Source organism: Eubalaena glacialis, chromosome 2 (assembly GCF_028564815.1).
Source record: "Eubalaena glacialis isolate mEubGla1 chromosome 2, mEubGla1.1.hap2.+ XY, whole genome shotgun sequence".
Taxonomy (NCBI): Eukaryota; Metazoa; Chordata; class Mammalia; order Artiodactyla; family Balaenidae; genus Eubalaena; species Eubalaena glacialis.
In genome coordinates, this window is record NC_083717.1 from 166259777 (window position 1) to 166275293 (window position 15517).

General features: G+C 45.0%; 1 protein-coding gene across 2 annotated transcripts in view; it reads right to left on the reverse strand.

Annotated features, from left to right (window-relative positions):
- The window catches only part of ZFYVE1 (zinc finger FYVE-type containing 1), a 49556-nt gene that overhangs the window by 20146 nt on the left and 13893 nt on the right, over positions 1-15517 (reverse strand). For both annotated transcript variants that reach the window (XM_061180992.1, XM_061180993.1), the window contains 2 exons: positions 6051-6555; positions 446-660 (listed from right to left, as the gene is read on the reverse strand). In XM_061180992.1, coding sequence (XP_061036975.1) covers positions 446-660; positions 6051-6555 — 720 coding nt within the window. The remainder of the gene's footprint in view (positions 1-445; positions 661-6050; positions 6556-15517) is intronic.

Genomic DNA, 15517 nt, shown 5'->3' on the forward strand with positions numbered 1-15517 from the left:
TCTTCATGTCCACACTTGCCTGTCCCTTCTCCAAATCGCACACTCCCAGCACTGCCCCAAAGGCCCTGCTCCCTCCCTGCTCCTCTGTACTCAGTCTGCAGGCATGGTGACACAGAGGTATACACAAAGCAAACTGCAAAAAAGGAAGCAGAACTGGCAGGAATTGATTCGATGAATTCATTATAAAGAATGGTAAAATAAGGTTTTTCTCCAAGATGAGGACCTATCACCTTTTAACTATCATCCAAGATTCCTCCGTACTCGTGTTCCTGGCAAGAGGAGGCCATTCAACAGGTGCAAACTCCACTCATGCCCTTCCTTTCATATATCCTCTCTTTCAAGCCCAGATTTCTAATCACCAGCACCGACAAAAGCTGGAGAATTGAGTGTTCTTACCACCCACTGGTACCCCAATGAGAAGCACTCAGGGCAGAAGCCAACTGACCTTCAGGGCTTTGAAGATGACCCCCGGGTGCCGGGGGGAACGGGTGGTGTTATTCTCTAGTTGTTGCTCCAAAGCACGCCGAAGACCAGAAAAGTCTGTGGGAGGATTGTATGTCCTCGTTCCCTTGTAATGAATAGAACTGAAGGCTTCAGGGAAGCGGCCCAGCTTCCGGAACCGGTCCTGGATGAGCTTCTCGGGCACCTCGGAGGGGTGATCTGGACAAGCAGAAACAGGTACGTGAACAGTGGCCTCTCTTTACAAGAAAAAAAAAAAGTCGCCTGTCTTTCATTATTAAAGGGATATATTGTCTGACTCCGTAAATATAAAGTACATAAACAGGCAGAACTGATCTATGCTGTTGGAATTCAGGTTACCTTTGCCTAGAAGGGAGCACAAGCTGGGACGTGGGTGCTGGTGTGTCATGATCTAGTACTGAATTCACATGTATGCTCAGCTTGTGAAAATGCATCACATATACACTTTTGATACAATGTGCACTTTTTGGTATGTATGTTACACTTCAAGGAAGTGCCTTTTTAAAAAAAATGTGCTCACTGTAAAAAATCCAAACATGGACTTCCCTGGTGGCTCAGTGGTTAAGAATCCGCCTGCCAATGCAGCAGACACGGGTCCTATCCCTGGTCTGGGAAGATCCCACATGCCACGGAGCAACTAAGCCTGTGCACCACAACTACTGAGCCTGAGCTCTAGAGTCCGTAAGCCACAACTACTGAGCCTGCGTGCCACAACTACTGAAACCCAGGCGCCTAGAGCCCATGCTCCGCAACAGACAAGCCACCGCAATGAGAAGCCCACACAACAAAGAGTAGTCCCCGCTCGCCACAACTAGAGAAAGCCCGCATGCAGCAACGAAGACCCAACGCAGCCAAAAGAAATAATAAATAAATAATTAAAAAAAAAAATCCAAACATGTCAAAGCATAAAAGGAAAGAAATGTACATCCTCTGCTCCCTCCTCCTCCTTGTCAAAGGTAACTACAGGCCAATGTTTATCCTTTCAGACTTTCTTTTCCTACTCAGTTACCAACACATTTATGCAACTTGCTTTCATCACTTAATAACATACTGTAAATATGTGTCCTTGTCATGTTATACTCTGAGACATTCCTTATTCTTTTTTAACAGCTACACAGTCTTTCATTCTATGGACGTATTCCACCAGTCACTTACGAACGAACATTTAAAATAAATAGCTACTTTGAAAGTGCTGGTCTTATGCTGGTGAAGCTGTGGACAAACTGCCAGCGTGTGAGGGTATCAGCCTCCCCCCAGTTTCACCAACATTTATCCAGAAATCTGGGGAGTAGCAGTATAAACAGATGCAATAAATATTTTGGAGGTAAAACTTGGAAGGACTTTTTGTTTTAATTTCCTTTAATACTTTAACAACAAAATCACTCCAATTAACACTGGAAATGTGGCTTTAGTTCATATTTAAAGGTACAGTCATCAAAGAGAAGTAGCCAAAATTCTGCAGTCAATCCCTAACCCCATCCCCTCCTGAACTTTTCCTGTGAGTCACTCTTGAAGGAAGGAGCAGCCCATCAGCAAGTGACTTCTCCCAAAGGCACCCAGAAGCCTGACCACCTTCACTTTCTCCCAACATCAGCTCACAGCTTGTCCCTGAACAAGTAATCGCTCCCAAATGATTATGGGAGCTTGGTCTGCTCATTTGTAAAACAGAGATAATTCATTTGCCTACTAACTCCCACCTAGGAATTCTCTGTCCAGAAAAAGACCAGGATCTAACAAAATCCAAAAGTCTACAAGACAGAGAAATATGTAATTATCAATTTGCCCACAATTCTGGCACCTCTCCTACCCTGCATAAACTCTGGCTGTCTTGGTTCCACCTCAAGGTTTCAGCAAACAGTGATGGTATTCCAGAAACAACTCTGGATTTAGGAGTTAGAGACCTTGTTTTGAATCCCAATTTTGCAACCTGCTAGTTGGAACCTCCTTGGTTACATAACCTAAGCTGAGTTCAGTTTCTTCATCTGTAAAATATGGCTGCTGTTGACTGAGCTGAATAACAAAGATATCTTAAGTTAGCATTTATTTTTAGAAAGTGTTGGGACTTCCCTGGCAGTCGAGTGGTTAAGACTCCACGCTTCCACTGCAGGGGGTGCAGGTTCGATCCCTGGTCAGGGAACTAAGATCCCACAATGCCGCGTGTCGCAGGCAAAAAATAAAAATAAATTAAAGACATAAATTCTAAAAAATATTTTTTAATGTTATTTTCGTTATTCAGCATTTTTTTTTTTTTTTTGGCTGCATTGGGTCTCTGTTGCTGCGCGTGGGCTTTCTCTAGTTGCAGCGAGCGAGGGCTACTCTTTGTTGCAGCGTGCGGGCTTCTCATTGCGGTGGCTTCTCTTGTTGGGAGCATGGGCTCTAGAGTGCAGGCTCAGTAGTTGTGGCACATGGGCTTAGTTGCTCCGCGACATGTAGGATCTTCCCGGACCAGGGCTCGAACCCATGTCCCCTGCATTGGCAGGTGGATTCTTAACCACTGCGCCACCAGGGAAGCCCTCAGCATTTATTTTTAAAAAAACAAATAAATAAACAAACACCTAGCATAGTGCATGGCACACAGCAAAAAAAAAAGTTACTTTTGAAAGGCTAGTTATTTCAAAATCCTGAACTGGAAGTTAGACCTTCCCCTCACCAAAGTTGTAAAGATCCAAAGTGGCATAAAAATGCTGATCACAGGAGGCATCCTAAAGTCAGCATTTCCAACCCCCTCTCCTTATCTCAGAGTCGCATGCTAATGAGGCTCTTCTTCCATTCTGGAATATTTAGATTTCTCATCTTCCCACTAGACCCAGGTCCTTCAGATTCTAACTCCTTAATACAGTCCCCGTCTGTCCACTTCCCGCCTACTGCCCCTGCCCTGGCTCAGGCCCCATCACTCCTCACCTAGTACGGTGGTAACCTTCTGGCCATCTCCCTGCCTCCAGGCATGCCTCTCTAGTTCATCCTGCAAAAGGCCGCAGGGGATCTTTTGAAAATACAGATCTGATCACTTAACCCCCTGCTTAAAATCCTTCAGGGGCTCTTGTCATACTTGTGACCTAAATCAAGGCTATCCACGCATGATCTGATCCCGGAGTATGTCCACTACTCCCTCCCACACCATCTATGCTTCAGACACACTGAGCCCCTTCATTCAGCAAACATCTGATGAGAGCCTACTGTGTGTCAAGCACTCATCCAGGCTCTTCAAAGGCAGCAGTGAATAAGACAGGCAAGGTTCCTGCCTTCATGGAGTTTCCATTCCAAGGGGAAAAGGCCAAAAACAAGTAAGCAAACAAACAGGATGATTTCAGACAGCGACGGGTGCCCTGATGCACATGAACAAGGTGATGCAGTAAGACCGTGACCACCAGGGTGCAGGAAGGACCACTTTAAAGGAGACACTTGGGAAAGGCTCCAATGGGGTGAGAGTTGAGCTGAATCTGAAAGAGGATGGCTAACTGGGGAAAGACTGTTCCAGGCAGACAGAGTAGCATATGCAAAGATGGGAACAGAGAAAAGGCTGGTATAGCTAGTGGAGAGAGTGAAAGGGGGTAACTAGAGAAAGAGTTCAGAAACAGAGGCAGGAGGTAGAGTGAGGACACCGTAATTAGGAGTTTGGATTTTTTTTTTTTTTTTGGCTGCTTTGGGTCTTCATTGCTGCGCATGGGCTTTCTCTAGTTGCAGCGAGCGGGGGCTACTCTTCGTTGCGGTGCGCAGGCTTCTCATTGCAGTGGCTTCTTTTGTTGTGGAGCACAGGCTCTAGGCACGTGGGATTCAGTAGTTGTGGCATGCGGGCTCAGTAGCTGTGGTTCGCAGGCTCTAGAGCTCAGGCTCAGTAGCTGCGCACGGGCTTAGCTGCTCCGCGGCATGTGGGATCTTCCCGGACCAGGGCTCGAACCCATATGCCCTGCATTGGCAGGCGGATTCTTAACCACTGTGCCACCAGGGAAGTCCTGGATTTTTATTTATTTATTTATTTATTTATTTATTTTTGGCTGCGTTGGGTCTTCGTTGCTGCGCGCAGGCTTTCTCTAGTTGCAGTGAGTGGGGGCTACTCTTTGTTGTGGTGCGCAGGCTTCTCATTGCGGTGGCTTCTCTTGTTGCGGAGCATGGGCTCCAGTAGTTGTGGCACGTGGGCTCAGTAGTTGTGGCTCATGGGCTCTAGAGCACAGGCTCAGTAGTTGTGGCGCACGGGCTTAGTTGCTCCGCAGCATGTGGGATCTTCCTGGACCAGGGCTCAAACCCGTGTCGCCTACACTGGCAGGCAGATTCTTAACCACTGTGCCACCAGGGAAGTCCTGGATTTTATTTTGATTTAGTGGAAAGCTATTGGCAGGTTGGAAGCAAGAGTATGACATGATCTAAATTATAAATTAAGCTTTTAAAAAGCATCACTCCCCATGCTTTGTGGAGGACGCATTGAAGGGGGTGAGAATGGAATCCAGGAACTCACTGTACAACTACCTACAGTTCCCTGGACACAACGAGCTCTTCAAAACACTAGGGGTTTGCTCTTTCTGGAGCATCCTTACTCCCCTCCTCTATCTAGCCGAGTCTCTAGAGTTCAAATGTCACCTCCTCTTTCCTAGATCCCATAAGGAGGTGTAAAGGGTCCCTCTTCTGCACTCTCACAGCTCCAGGACCTACATCCACCGCAGAACAGAACACATGTGGTCTCTCCAACTAGACTATCAGCTATTCGAGGGTGGGAACTGTTTTTTGTTTTTCAGCTTGGGGCCCCAGTGCTCAGCACATGACATTGTGCACTTAATAGACTTCGTTGACTGAATGAACATAAATAATGTAACTGTTTTAGGGGCCCACACTACCGTCCCCACCTGCATCCAATCACTGTCACTGCACCTGCTCCCTCATCCTCCCACACAGGTGATGCTCTTGCTTCCCATTTCTTTAAGAAAATAGAAACAATAGGACAACTTCCACACACACATCCACCACATCTACCTACTTACCGGTAACCATGTCCATATAATCTACCTTCTCTCCTGCTGTTATGGATGAACTGTCCATGCCCCTAAGGTCAACCCTCCACCTGTACATCACTCCTGCTCTCTCTCTTACATCTGCACTTCTTCTTTTCTAGTGAATCATTCCCATCAGTACACAAGTATCTGCAATACCTCACATCTTAAATTTTTAAAAAGGGAAAACTCCTTGAAGTCCCAAATCAGCCGCCAGCTATCACTTCATTTGTCTGCTTCCCTTTATAGAAAGAACTCTTTGAAAGAGGTGAATATACTACCTTAAGTTTTCTCCTTCTGTTCTCTTGATCCCACTCTGATTAGGCTTTCATGCCCACCATCCCTGGGAAACAGTCTTATCCAGATTCCCAAGGACCTCTAAATCGCCAAAGCCAACAGGCAATTCTCAATCCACATCCTGATCATGAGCAGATTCTGACATGGTTAATCACTCCATCCTTCTTGAGACACTTCCTTATGTCTTGCCCAAGCAGAAATTTTTCTGGGCAATCTACCACCACCAAGTTGCTACTGCAGCCCAGTGTACCCAGGAAGGTCAATGTGTGACATAGTATCCCATCTACTCACCAGAGCCTAGCAGCTGAGTGTGCACAGTCTCATGGAAAATGATAACAGCAGGGCCCAGGGTGGACAGGGGGACATCCAGGCCACAGCGGGCAGTGGTAGCCTTGAGCTCCTTGGTGAAGTGCTTCAGATAAGCTTCTGAGGCGTCCCCAAGGAACTTGAAGAGGTCATTGTGCAGTCGGTCTGCGTGAGTTCGATAGATGACGAGGTCTGAGATGGCCAGGACCTTAAGCAGCAGCCGTGTTCTCTGGCTTAGATTCACTGTAGCCCCCAAGAGCCCTTCTGTGTCTATCACTGCTACTTTGTGGACTGGGTCATATGCTGCCCACACTCCCACAGTGCAGGACTCCTGGGCAGGGGAGGTTTTGAAGACTTCCCGGCCGTAAAAGAAAGTGTGGTTGAGGGTATGAGACTTCCCATCCCCAGTATTTCCAAAAATGGAAACCACTTTCAGATGCTGATCAGGTTTGCAGTCCAATTTCCTAATAAAGTCCTCTTCATTCGTTACCTTCCCAAAAAAAGGAAAAAAAAAAAAAAAAGACAATGAAATATGGAAACTGCAAAATAGCTAGAACACCTGCAAGAAGAACAAGTGCTTCCCAGTGCCCCTTGATTGACTTGTCAAGGTGGCAAGGAAAAGAAGTCCCAGGATAAAAGCCTCTCACCCAGCACTTACCCCTAGCAAACAGCTAACGGGAACTTTTAAAGCCTCAGTCAGTATAAGAACTTAGTGGTCATGAAAGAGCTAAAACTATAAACTCTTAGAAGAAGACATAGGAGGAAATTTTATGACCATGGATTAGGCAATGGCTTCTTAGATATGACACCAAAAGCAATACAACAGAAGAAAAAATAGATAAAATGAACTTCATCAAAATTAAAAGCTTTTATTCTGCAAAGGATTCCATCAAGTGAAAAGACAACCCAAAGAATGGGAAAAATATTTGCAAATCACATATCTGATAAGGGACTAGTGGTCCAGAATATAGACATAATTCCTATAACTGAACAAGAAAAAAATAACCTAATTAAATATTAAGCAAAAAATCTGCATAGACATTTCTCCAAAGAAGATATATAAATGGTCAATAAGCACATGAAAAGATGCTCAACACCACAGTCATCAGGGAAATGCAAATCAAAACCACAACGAGATATCCCTTCACACCCACTAGGATGGCTATGATCAAAAAGGTAATAGCAAGTTTTGGTGAGAATATGGAGAAATTTCAATGCTCATACACTGCTGGTGAGAATGTTAAATGGCACAGCCACTCTGGAAAACAGTATGGCAGTTTCTCAAAAAGTGAAACATAGACTTACCATATGTCTCAGTAGTTCCACTCCTAGGTATAAACCCAAGAGAACTAAAAACACATGTCCACACAAAACTTGAACATGAATGTTCATAGCAGCATTATCCATAATAGCCAAAGGCGGAAACAAGCCACATGTCCATCAACTGATGAATGGATAAACAAAATGTGGTATATCCATACAATGAAATATTATTCAACCATAAAAAGGAAGTACTGATATATGCTACAACGTGGATGAACCTTAAAAACATTATATTAAGTGAAAGAAGCCGGACACAAAATGATACATATTCTATAATTCCATTTATATGAAATGTCCACAACAGGCCAATTCATAGAGACAGAAAGTATGTTAGTGGTTGCCAGAGGCTAGGGGAAGCAGGAATAGGGAGTGACTGCTAATGAATGGTACAGGGTTTCTATTTGGGGTGATGAAAATGTTCTGGAATTAGATAGTGCTAAGGGCTGTACAACTTTATAAATATACTAAAAACACTGAATTGTAGAATTGTATACTTTAAAAGGATGACAAATACATGGTATGTGAATTACATCTAAATAAAACTGTTTAAAAAAAAGCAGAACAACTTATTAGTCAAACTTCATCCGTCCATAATTCCTCTGTACAGTTTAAAGAACACTGCAGTCCTTGTAAAAAGTCAGGCCAGGGGACTTCCCTGGTGGTCCAGTGGGTAAGACTCCACGCTCCCAATACAGGAGGCCGAGGTTCAATCCCTGGTCGGGGAACTAGATCCCGCATGCATGCTGCAACTAAGAAGTCCTCATGCCACAATGAAGATCCCATGTGCCGCAACTAAGACCCGGCGCAGCATGAATGTGTGAATGAATGAATAAATAAATAAATCTTTTAAAAAAAAAAAAGTCGTGCCAGGAAGGAAGAGACCTGGTGCCAGTGAGATCCCAGAGTGATCCTTGTCTGGATCCAACAACTGCTATCCAGGATACTTGCAGTTCCAGAAAGATGCTCAGGGTCTCTAACTCTTATAATACAGAACCCCAGGGTCAAAGCTCCTAATTCAAATAGTCAGTGTTCTACTCCAGCTAAAGGAGTGATGAACCTTTACACCTAGCATCCTCCAGCCACAAGAGAAAAAACACTGCTGTCATTGTCACTGTCATTGTCACTGTTCTGTCATTAACACGGTTCAGCTGGGAACTACATTTCCTAGAACCCCTTTCCCCCTACGATTCTGGGTTAGAGTTGGCCAAAGAGGAACGTGCATAATATTTGGAAGGCAGAAGTGAAGGGCTGGCCATCCCTTTCTGAAGGTCTTTTCACAGTCAGATACAGTACAAGTCATAATCAGAGAGGCCCTGTCAGTTCTCCGGCTGGATCCCCCACGTCCCAAACGTTTTCTGTGTGTATTTTTGTTCCAAAGGCTCACACCTGCAACTCTTCTTCAGAGGCTGATTATCAGGCTACTAGAGTTAGTCAAAATCACCTGGGAGTTTACGGCCCCTGAGGGTGACCCTTGGAAATGACCTATGGCTGCAAACATCACGAAAGCTATGAGGCCACTCACATGCCAGAGCTCCCCTGGGGGCCAGGCTGGAGTGGCCCTTGGAGGCCTGGTTGCATCCTGCCTACACCACCCACAATAAGTCACTCACACAGGACCCTGATTCTCAAGAGTCTGCTGGTTTGATAAAGAGAAGTTAGAGAAATGTAGACAGACCACTGGGTGTGATAATATGATGTCTTCATTTCTCATAATCTCATCAAGATGGTAAACCACTCATTATTCTATTAATAACATCACTACTGCTATATTAATAGCCTCAATGTTAATATTAATAATTTCATTTACTGAATGCCCACTGCAGTGACAGTGCCCTTCACTAGATCCATGAGGGCAGAACCAAGTCTATCTTTACATCCCTAGTACTTCGGACACAGCCTGGCACATAAGAGGAGTTCAATATCTAGTTACTGAATGACTGAATGCCAGGCACCTTGCTAGGTACTTTAACCACTTTTCTCCACCCTGTATCTTCCACAGGGCTTAACACACAGCAGCATTTGATACTGGGCTCACTGATCTCCCAAGCAACCGAGAGGAACAAGAAGTTACACAGAACAGCCCATTCTGGACTGGTGTCACTCAGTCAGCCTTGTTCCAAGCTGCTAAGCTGGACACAAAAGAAACAAAACAAAATCTCCATAAACCTCTACCAGCAAGGAGTCAGATAAGGTCAGAGTGGCCAGCTGCAAGAGCCACGAAACAGTCCTGGGGAAGAAGACTAAGCCCAGGAGTTTTCTCCCCTGAAAATCTACTCCTTCATCAATCTGTTACCCAAAAAACAACAACTGCTATCCAGGATACTCAAGAGTGGGCACCTGAAAAGGGGCCTGTAGGAGCCGTTAGGTACAGAATTAAGTGTCTCAAGATTCATATTGATTAAGTACCACCAAATGACATACATAATATATAGAAATAACTCATTCGAGTCAGCATTTGGGGATACTATTTTGGAACCAGGTGTCCTGGGGTATGTTAAACATACAAGTTCATGTGTTGGGCATGTGCAGATGGGTCCAGTGCAAAGAATTCTGGGAGGTGGAACTCAAACCTCAGGCCGATTTTTCTACCAAGGAGCCCTAGATGATCATTTAATATGCACTGATAGCACTTTTTCACGTGTAAAATGAGGATACAACCATCTTTGCCTCCCCTGACTGGGTATTGGTTGCTAATCAAATCAACAGATAAATGAGAAAATGCCTGGCAAACTGAAACCACGCTTCATTTTTCCTTCTGCATTTCACATTATTTTGCTCCCTGTTATGCTACTCAATTCATCCTTACCCTGTGGGCATTTTCCCCTGAGCCAGGAAGGAGAGAACAGCCTAGGTGGTAGCAAGACTGGTTTTCAATCAGGGGAGGAGAAGGTCAAGAAAAGATAAGGACTTCCCTGGTGGCGCAGTGGTTAAGAATCCGCCTGCCAATGCAGGGGACACGGGTTCGAGCCCTGGTCCGGGAAGATCCCACGTGCCGCGGAGCAACTAAGCCCGTGCGCCACAACTACTGAGCCTGTGCTCTAGAGCCCGCGAGCCACAACTACTGAGCCCACGTGCCACAACTACTGAAGCCCGCGCGCCTAGAGCCCGTGCTCCACAACAAGAGAAGCCACCAAAACGAGAAGCCCACGGCACAGCAACGAAGAGTAGCCCCCACTCTCAGCAACTAGAGAAAGACCCAACACAGCCAAAAGTAAATAAATGAATAAATAAATTTATTTAAAAAAAAAAAAGAAAAGATAAGAAGATTCCTTTTGATGAAGGAAGGAAGGGGCCAGAGGGAACTAGGCTGCTGCTCTACTCGTTCTGCCTGTTCGCAATCAATGATACCACTTTGCTCCATTCCTGGAGTGAAATAAGCTACTTGACTCTGAGCCCTGCCAACTGGCCACCCCACCCAACTCGACATGTTGGAAATGGTCCTCGGCCCTTACATAACAGCAGAAGCAGGAGCAACACCCCAAAGCCGCTCCTCCCCAACCTCTGCCTTCCGTCCTCCCCCAGCTTGCGTGGACCTCAGGCAAGTCAGAAACACCCAAATTCCACTCCCATCTTTGCCACTATGTGGCCTTGGAAAAGCTACTTAACTACTGAAGCCTCAGGGAAATGAGATAATAACAGATACTACTGAAAGGACTAAATGATAAAGCACACAAAGGGCACAGCACAACGCCTGGCAGCAGTAGGCACCTGATGAATATCACTCATTATCTGTAAAGAGCCCACTGGGAAAGCCTCCAGGGGCACGGCAGCGGCACCAGCAGCGGGGCTCGGGCCTGCTTGTGGCTCTGAAGTTGCTCATCCAGGGACTAAAGTAGCCAATGTGGTGAGATCTAAACTGATTCTATCTGAAAATGAAAGATCTCACTGCTTGCTCCTGATAACTCCTTTCCACTCCCGCTAAGCAAAGCAACATAGTATTATTAATACTGACTTTATAGCTGACTCTTAGTCAAGGTACTATCTAATATCACATCCATCTTGAAAAAACCAAACAGTACACCCCTCTCTCTATCACTGTCTCACCCACAAAGCTTTTCACTTTGCGTAGAGTTCCAAGAAGAGTTTCTAAAATGAAATGTAACAGTACTCGATCATCTCCACTGTTCCAATTCAGAGTTCAAAGCAGTTTACAGCAGTGCAAAGTCAACCTCTGCCCCAAGCAGGCAATGGGAATGATGACAGTCTCCCTCAAGAAATTCCTTCTTAGGGACTTCCCTGGTGGCGCAGTGGTTGAGAATCCACCTGCCAATGCAGGGAACACGGGTTCAACCCCTGGTCCGGGAAGATCCCACATGCCACGGAGCAACTAAGCCCATGCGCCACAACTACTGAGCCTGCGCTCTAGAGCCTGCGTGCCACAACTACTGAGCCTGTATGCCACAACTACTGAAGCCCGTGCCCCGCAACAAGGGAAGCCACTGCAATGAGAAGCCCGTGCACCGCAACGAAGAGTAGCCCCCGCTCACCTCAACTAGAGAAAGACTGAGCAGCAACGAAGACCCAACACAGCCAAAAATAAATAAATAAATTAAAAAAAAAGAAATTCCGTCTTAGCCATCAGAGAATTATTCCAAGAAGAATGACCACATGGGCTTTGTTCTGAGGAAGCCTGGGAAGGGAAAAGCAAGAGATGGGATAGAAACTGAAGTAAAAAGCCTTGGAAGGAAGAAAGTTCAACAGAGCACAGAGACTAAAAGTTAAACTCCAAAGACACCGGCAAACACTCCAAAGGAAAGAAGCTCCGCACTGAGGTCCTTTCAGTTCTGGTCTCTCTGGGTGAAAAGATCTGATTTGTACCAACGACAATCAGACAGTCCTCTAAATTTTTATGGTGTTCCCTTAGCTGAGGGCAAAAATCAGCTCCTTCCCCAAAGTAATGGAAAGGGCTAAAGGAAGCGTGGCTGCTCCCCACCACAACCTAAGGCTCATGATAAATCCCACCCCTGAGCCAACGAAGACGATCTTATATCTCTCCATTGAGATTCTAAAATTAATCTAAATTAATGAATTATTCCCAAAGTTAAGTTCCCACTAATTACTTTTATGTGATGGTCTGTGGGTTATTCTGCTTTCATTCCTTTTTTGCCTGAGTTCAGAGAAAGAGACAGAACCCAAAGAAACCAAAACAGATTCTCGATATTATCAGAACTGGGACCACTATTCCAGAAGAAAACTAAAACTCGATTACTTCATTTAATCTGTAGACAAAAAAAAAAAAAAAAGTTGCCTGCCATTTCAGTAAACAAAGAATGCTGCCTGCCATTCTGGTAAACAACGAATGTTGCCCCCATCAAGCCATCAGTCACTGCAGCCACCCCATCCCTCCCCCCATGGTTCACCCTGAGGGGGATTCAGGATGGAGAAAAACAGGATACTGACCCTAGATAGTGAAGATGTATATCAAAGGAATCATTTCAGTGAGCCCAGACTCTTGCATGTTCCCATACACAGAAAAGCACTGAAATCATTAACTTGAGGTGTCTGTTCTTTGTGATTAGCAGTCATCTTCTGATGTTGGACGACAAGGTTTTGGGGGTTTTTTTCCCAGCAAAAACTCCCATATATCCTGGCTCCTCCCTTAACCCCTATGAAACAGTTCCTCAGAGCCATCTAAGAGGCTGTAGCCCAGGCTATAGTCCTCAGTAAGGTCACGGAGTAAAACATAATTCTCAGCTTTCAGGTTGTGTGGTTTTTTTTCAGTCCGCAAATCAACAGACATGTATCGAGCTTCATCTAGTGTCTGGCACTGACCTAATGATGTTAGACCAGCACAAGTATAGAATTTAGGTAACATTTTCCTTCTTCTGTGGGAAGGAAAGGAGTCGCGGAAAGTGAGGGAACTCAAACTCCAGCCAATGATTTAAGTCCATGGCCTAATTTTCAGGCAGAATTTTACTTAAACAGTGTCATACAGATCAGTAGCCACTCCATTTTTAAAGTCCAAAACCAAAGGAGGTTCCATTCCAATAGCAAACTCCTATTGCCAGAAAGTTCTAGTAAGCCTGTTTCCCCCAACCCAACTAGTTCAGAAAATTACCTTTCATTCTATCCTCAAAGGAGTGTATATTTTTGTGTTTATCCATGTATGTGTCAATAGAGTTTCATGTTAAAACAACTGTTTCTCAATCAAATGTTTTCTTAAGACTGCTGAAGTCACAAGATTGGCCTCGCAAACACATGGAGCACATCTGATAAGGGCAAAGATCACTTTCTTCCACTCCAGTGTCCCCAAAGAGTTCCATTACTTGAGAGGTCAGGAATTCTCCTCCCATGTCTTCTAACTACCAGTGGTGCTTCTGACACATAACCTCACAGCGCTGCCTGCAGCTCCCCTCCTCCTCTAGCAGGAAAGAGAAATGTTTCTGTGTAGAGATGACCCACAAAATAAATTTTTTTAAAAGGATCATTTTTAGCATGGTCAGTTTCTTTGACTTCACCCAACCCACCCAGTTCAGCTCTCCATTTCTATCTCCATAAAAAGCTTTCCAAAGCCATGCTGAATTCTGAGGACAGACTGGAAATACCAAGTCACCCTCAAGATCCACGTCATCCTCAAGGGACTCTTCCAAGGAGCTTCCAGATGGAAGATGGAGGCCCCCTTTTAAGTGGCATAGCATACCCATATCTGGCCAGCTATAAAAACAGACACAAGCTCTGGTAAAGGCTCTAGGACCTAGCAGTAACAACACCAGGCTAGACAGAAGACGAGAGCTGAGCACAGGGAACTATATTCAATATCCTGTGATAAACCCCAATGGAAAAATTTTTTTAATTTTTTTAAAAAGAAAGAGCTAGGCCATCATCAAAAACTCTAGAAACAATAAATGCTGGACTGTTGGTGGGAATGTAAATTGATACAGCCACTATGGAGAACAGTATGGAGGTTCCTTAAAAAACTAAAAATAGAACTACCATATGACCCAGCAATCTCACTACTGGGCATATACCCTCAGAAAACCGTAATTCAAAAAGGTACATGTGGGCTTCCCTGGTGGCGCAGTGGTTGAGAATCTGCCTGCCAATGCAGGGGACACGGGTTCGAGCCCTGGTCTGGGAAGATCCCACATGCCGCGGAGCAACTAGGCCCGTGAGCCACAACTACTGAGCCTGCGCGTCTGGAGCCTGTGCTCCGCAACAAGAGAGGCCGCGATAATGAGAGGCCCGCGCACCGCGATGAAGAGTGGCCCCCACTTGCCGCAACTAGAGAAAGCCCTCGCCCAGAAACAAAGACCCAACACAGCCATAAATAAATAAATAAATAAATAAAAATTAAAAAAAAAAAAAAAAGGTACATGTACCACAGTGTTCACTGCAGCACTATTTACAACAGCCAGGACATGGAAGCAACCTAAATGTCCATCGACAGATGAATGGATAAAGATGTGGCACATATATACAATGGAATATTACTCAGCCATAAAAAGGAACGAAACTGAGTTATTTGTAATGAGATGGATGGACCTAGAGTCTGTCATACAGAGTAAAGTAAGTCAGAAAGAGAAAAACAAATACCATATGCTAACGCATATATATGGAATCTAGAAAAATGGTACTGATGAACCTAGTGACACAGCAGGAATAAAGACGCAGACGTAGAGAACAGACTTGAGGACACAGGGGAGAAGGGGAGGCTGGGACGAAGTGAGAGAGTGGCATGGACATATATACACTACCAAATGTAAAATAGATAGCTAGTGGGAAGCAGCTGCACGGCACAGGGAGATCAGCTCAGTGCTTTGTGACCACCTAGAGGGGCGGGATAGGGAGGGTGGAAGGGAGGCTCAAGAGGGAGGGAATATGGGGATATATTTATACATATAGCTGATTCACTTTGTTGTACAGCAGAAACTAACACAACATTGTAAAGCAATTATACTCCAATAAAGATGTTAAAAAAAAAAAAGAAAGAGCTAGGTTCAGATCCACCTCTACCTGGATCACACTATGGACAATTTACTCAACCCTTGCTCACAGCCTCCATTCCTCACCCACCATCTCTGATAACATTTTCCCATTATTCCTGGTTCCAAGCTTCCCACTAGAATGTACTCCAGGCTGGCAAGGGTCTGGGCCATGTTGTTAGGCTACCACTGTAGCCTTAGCACAGA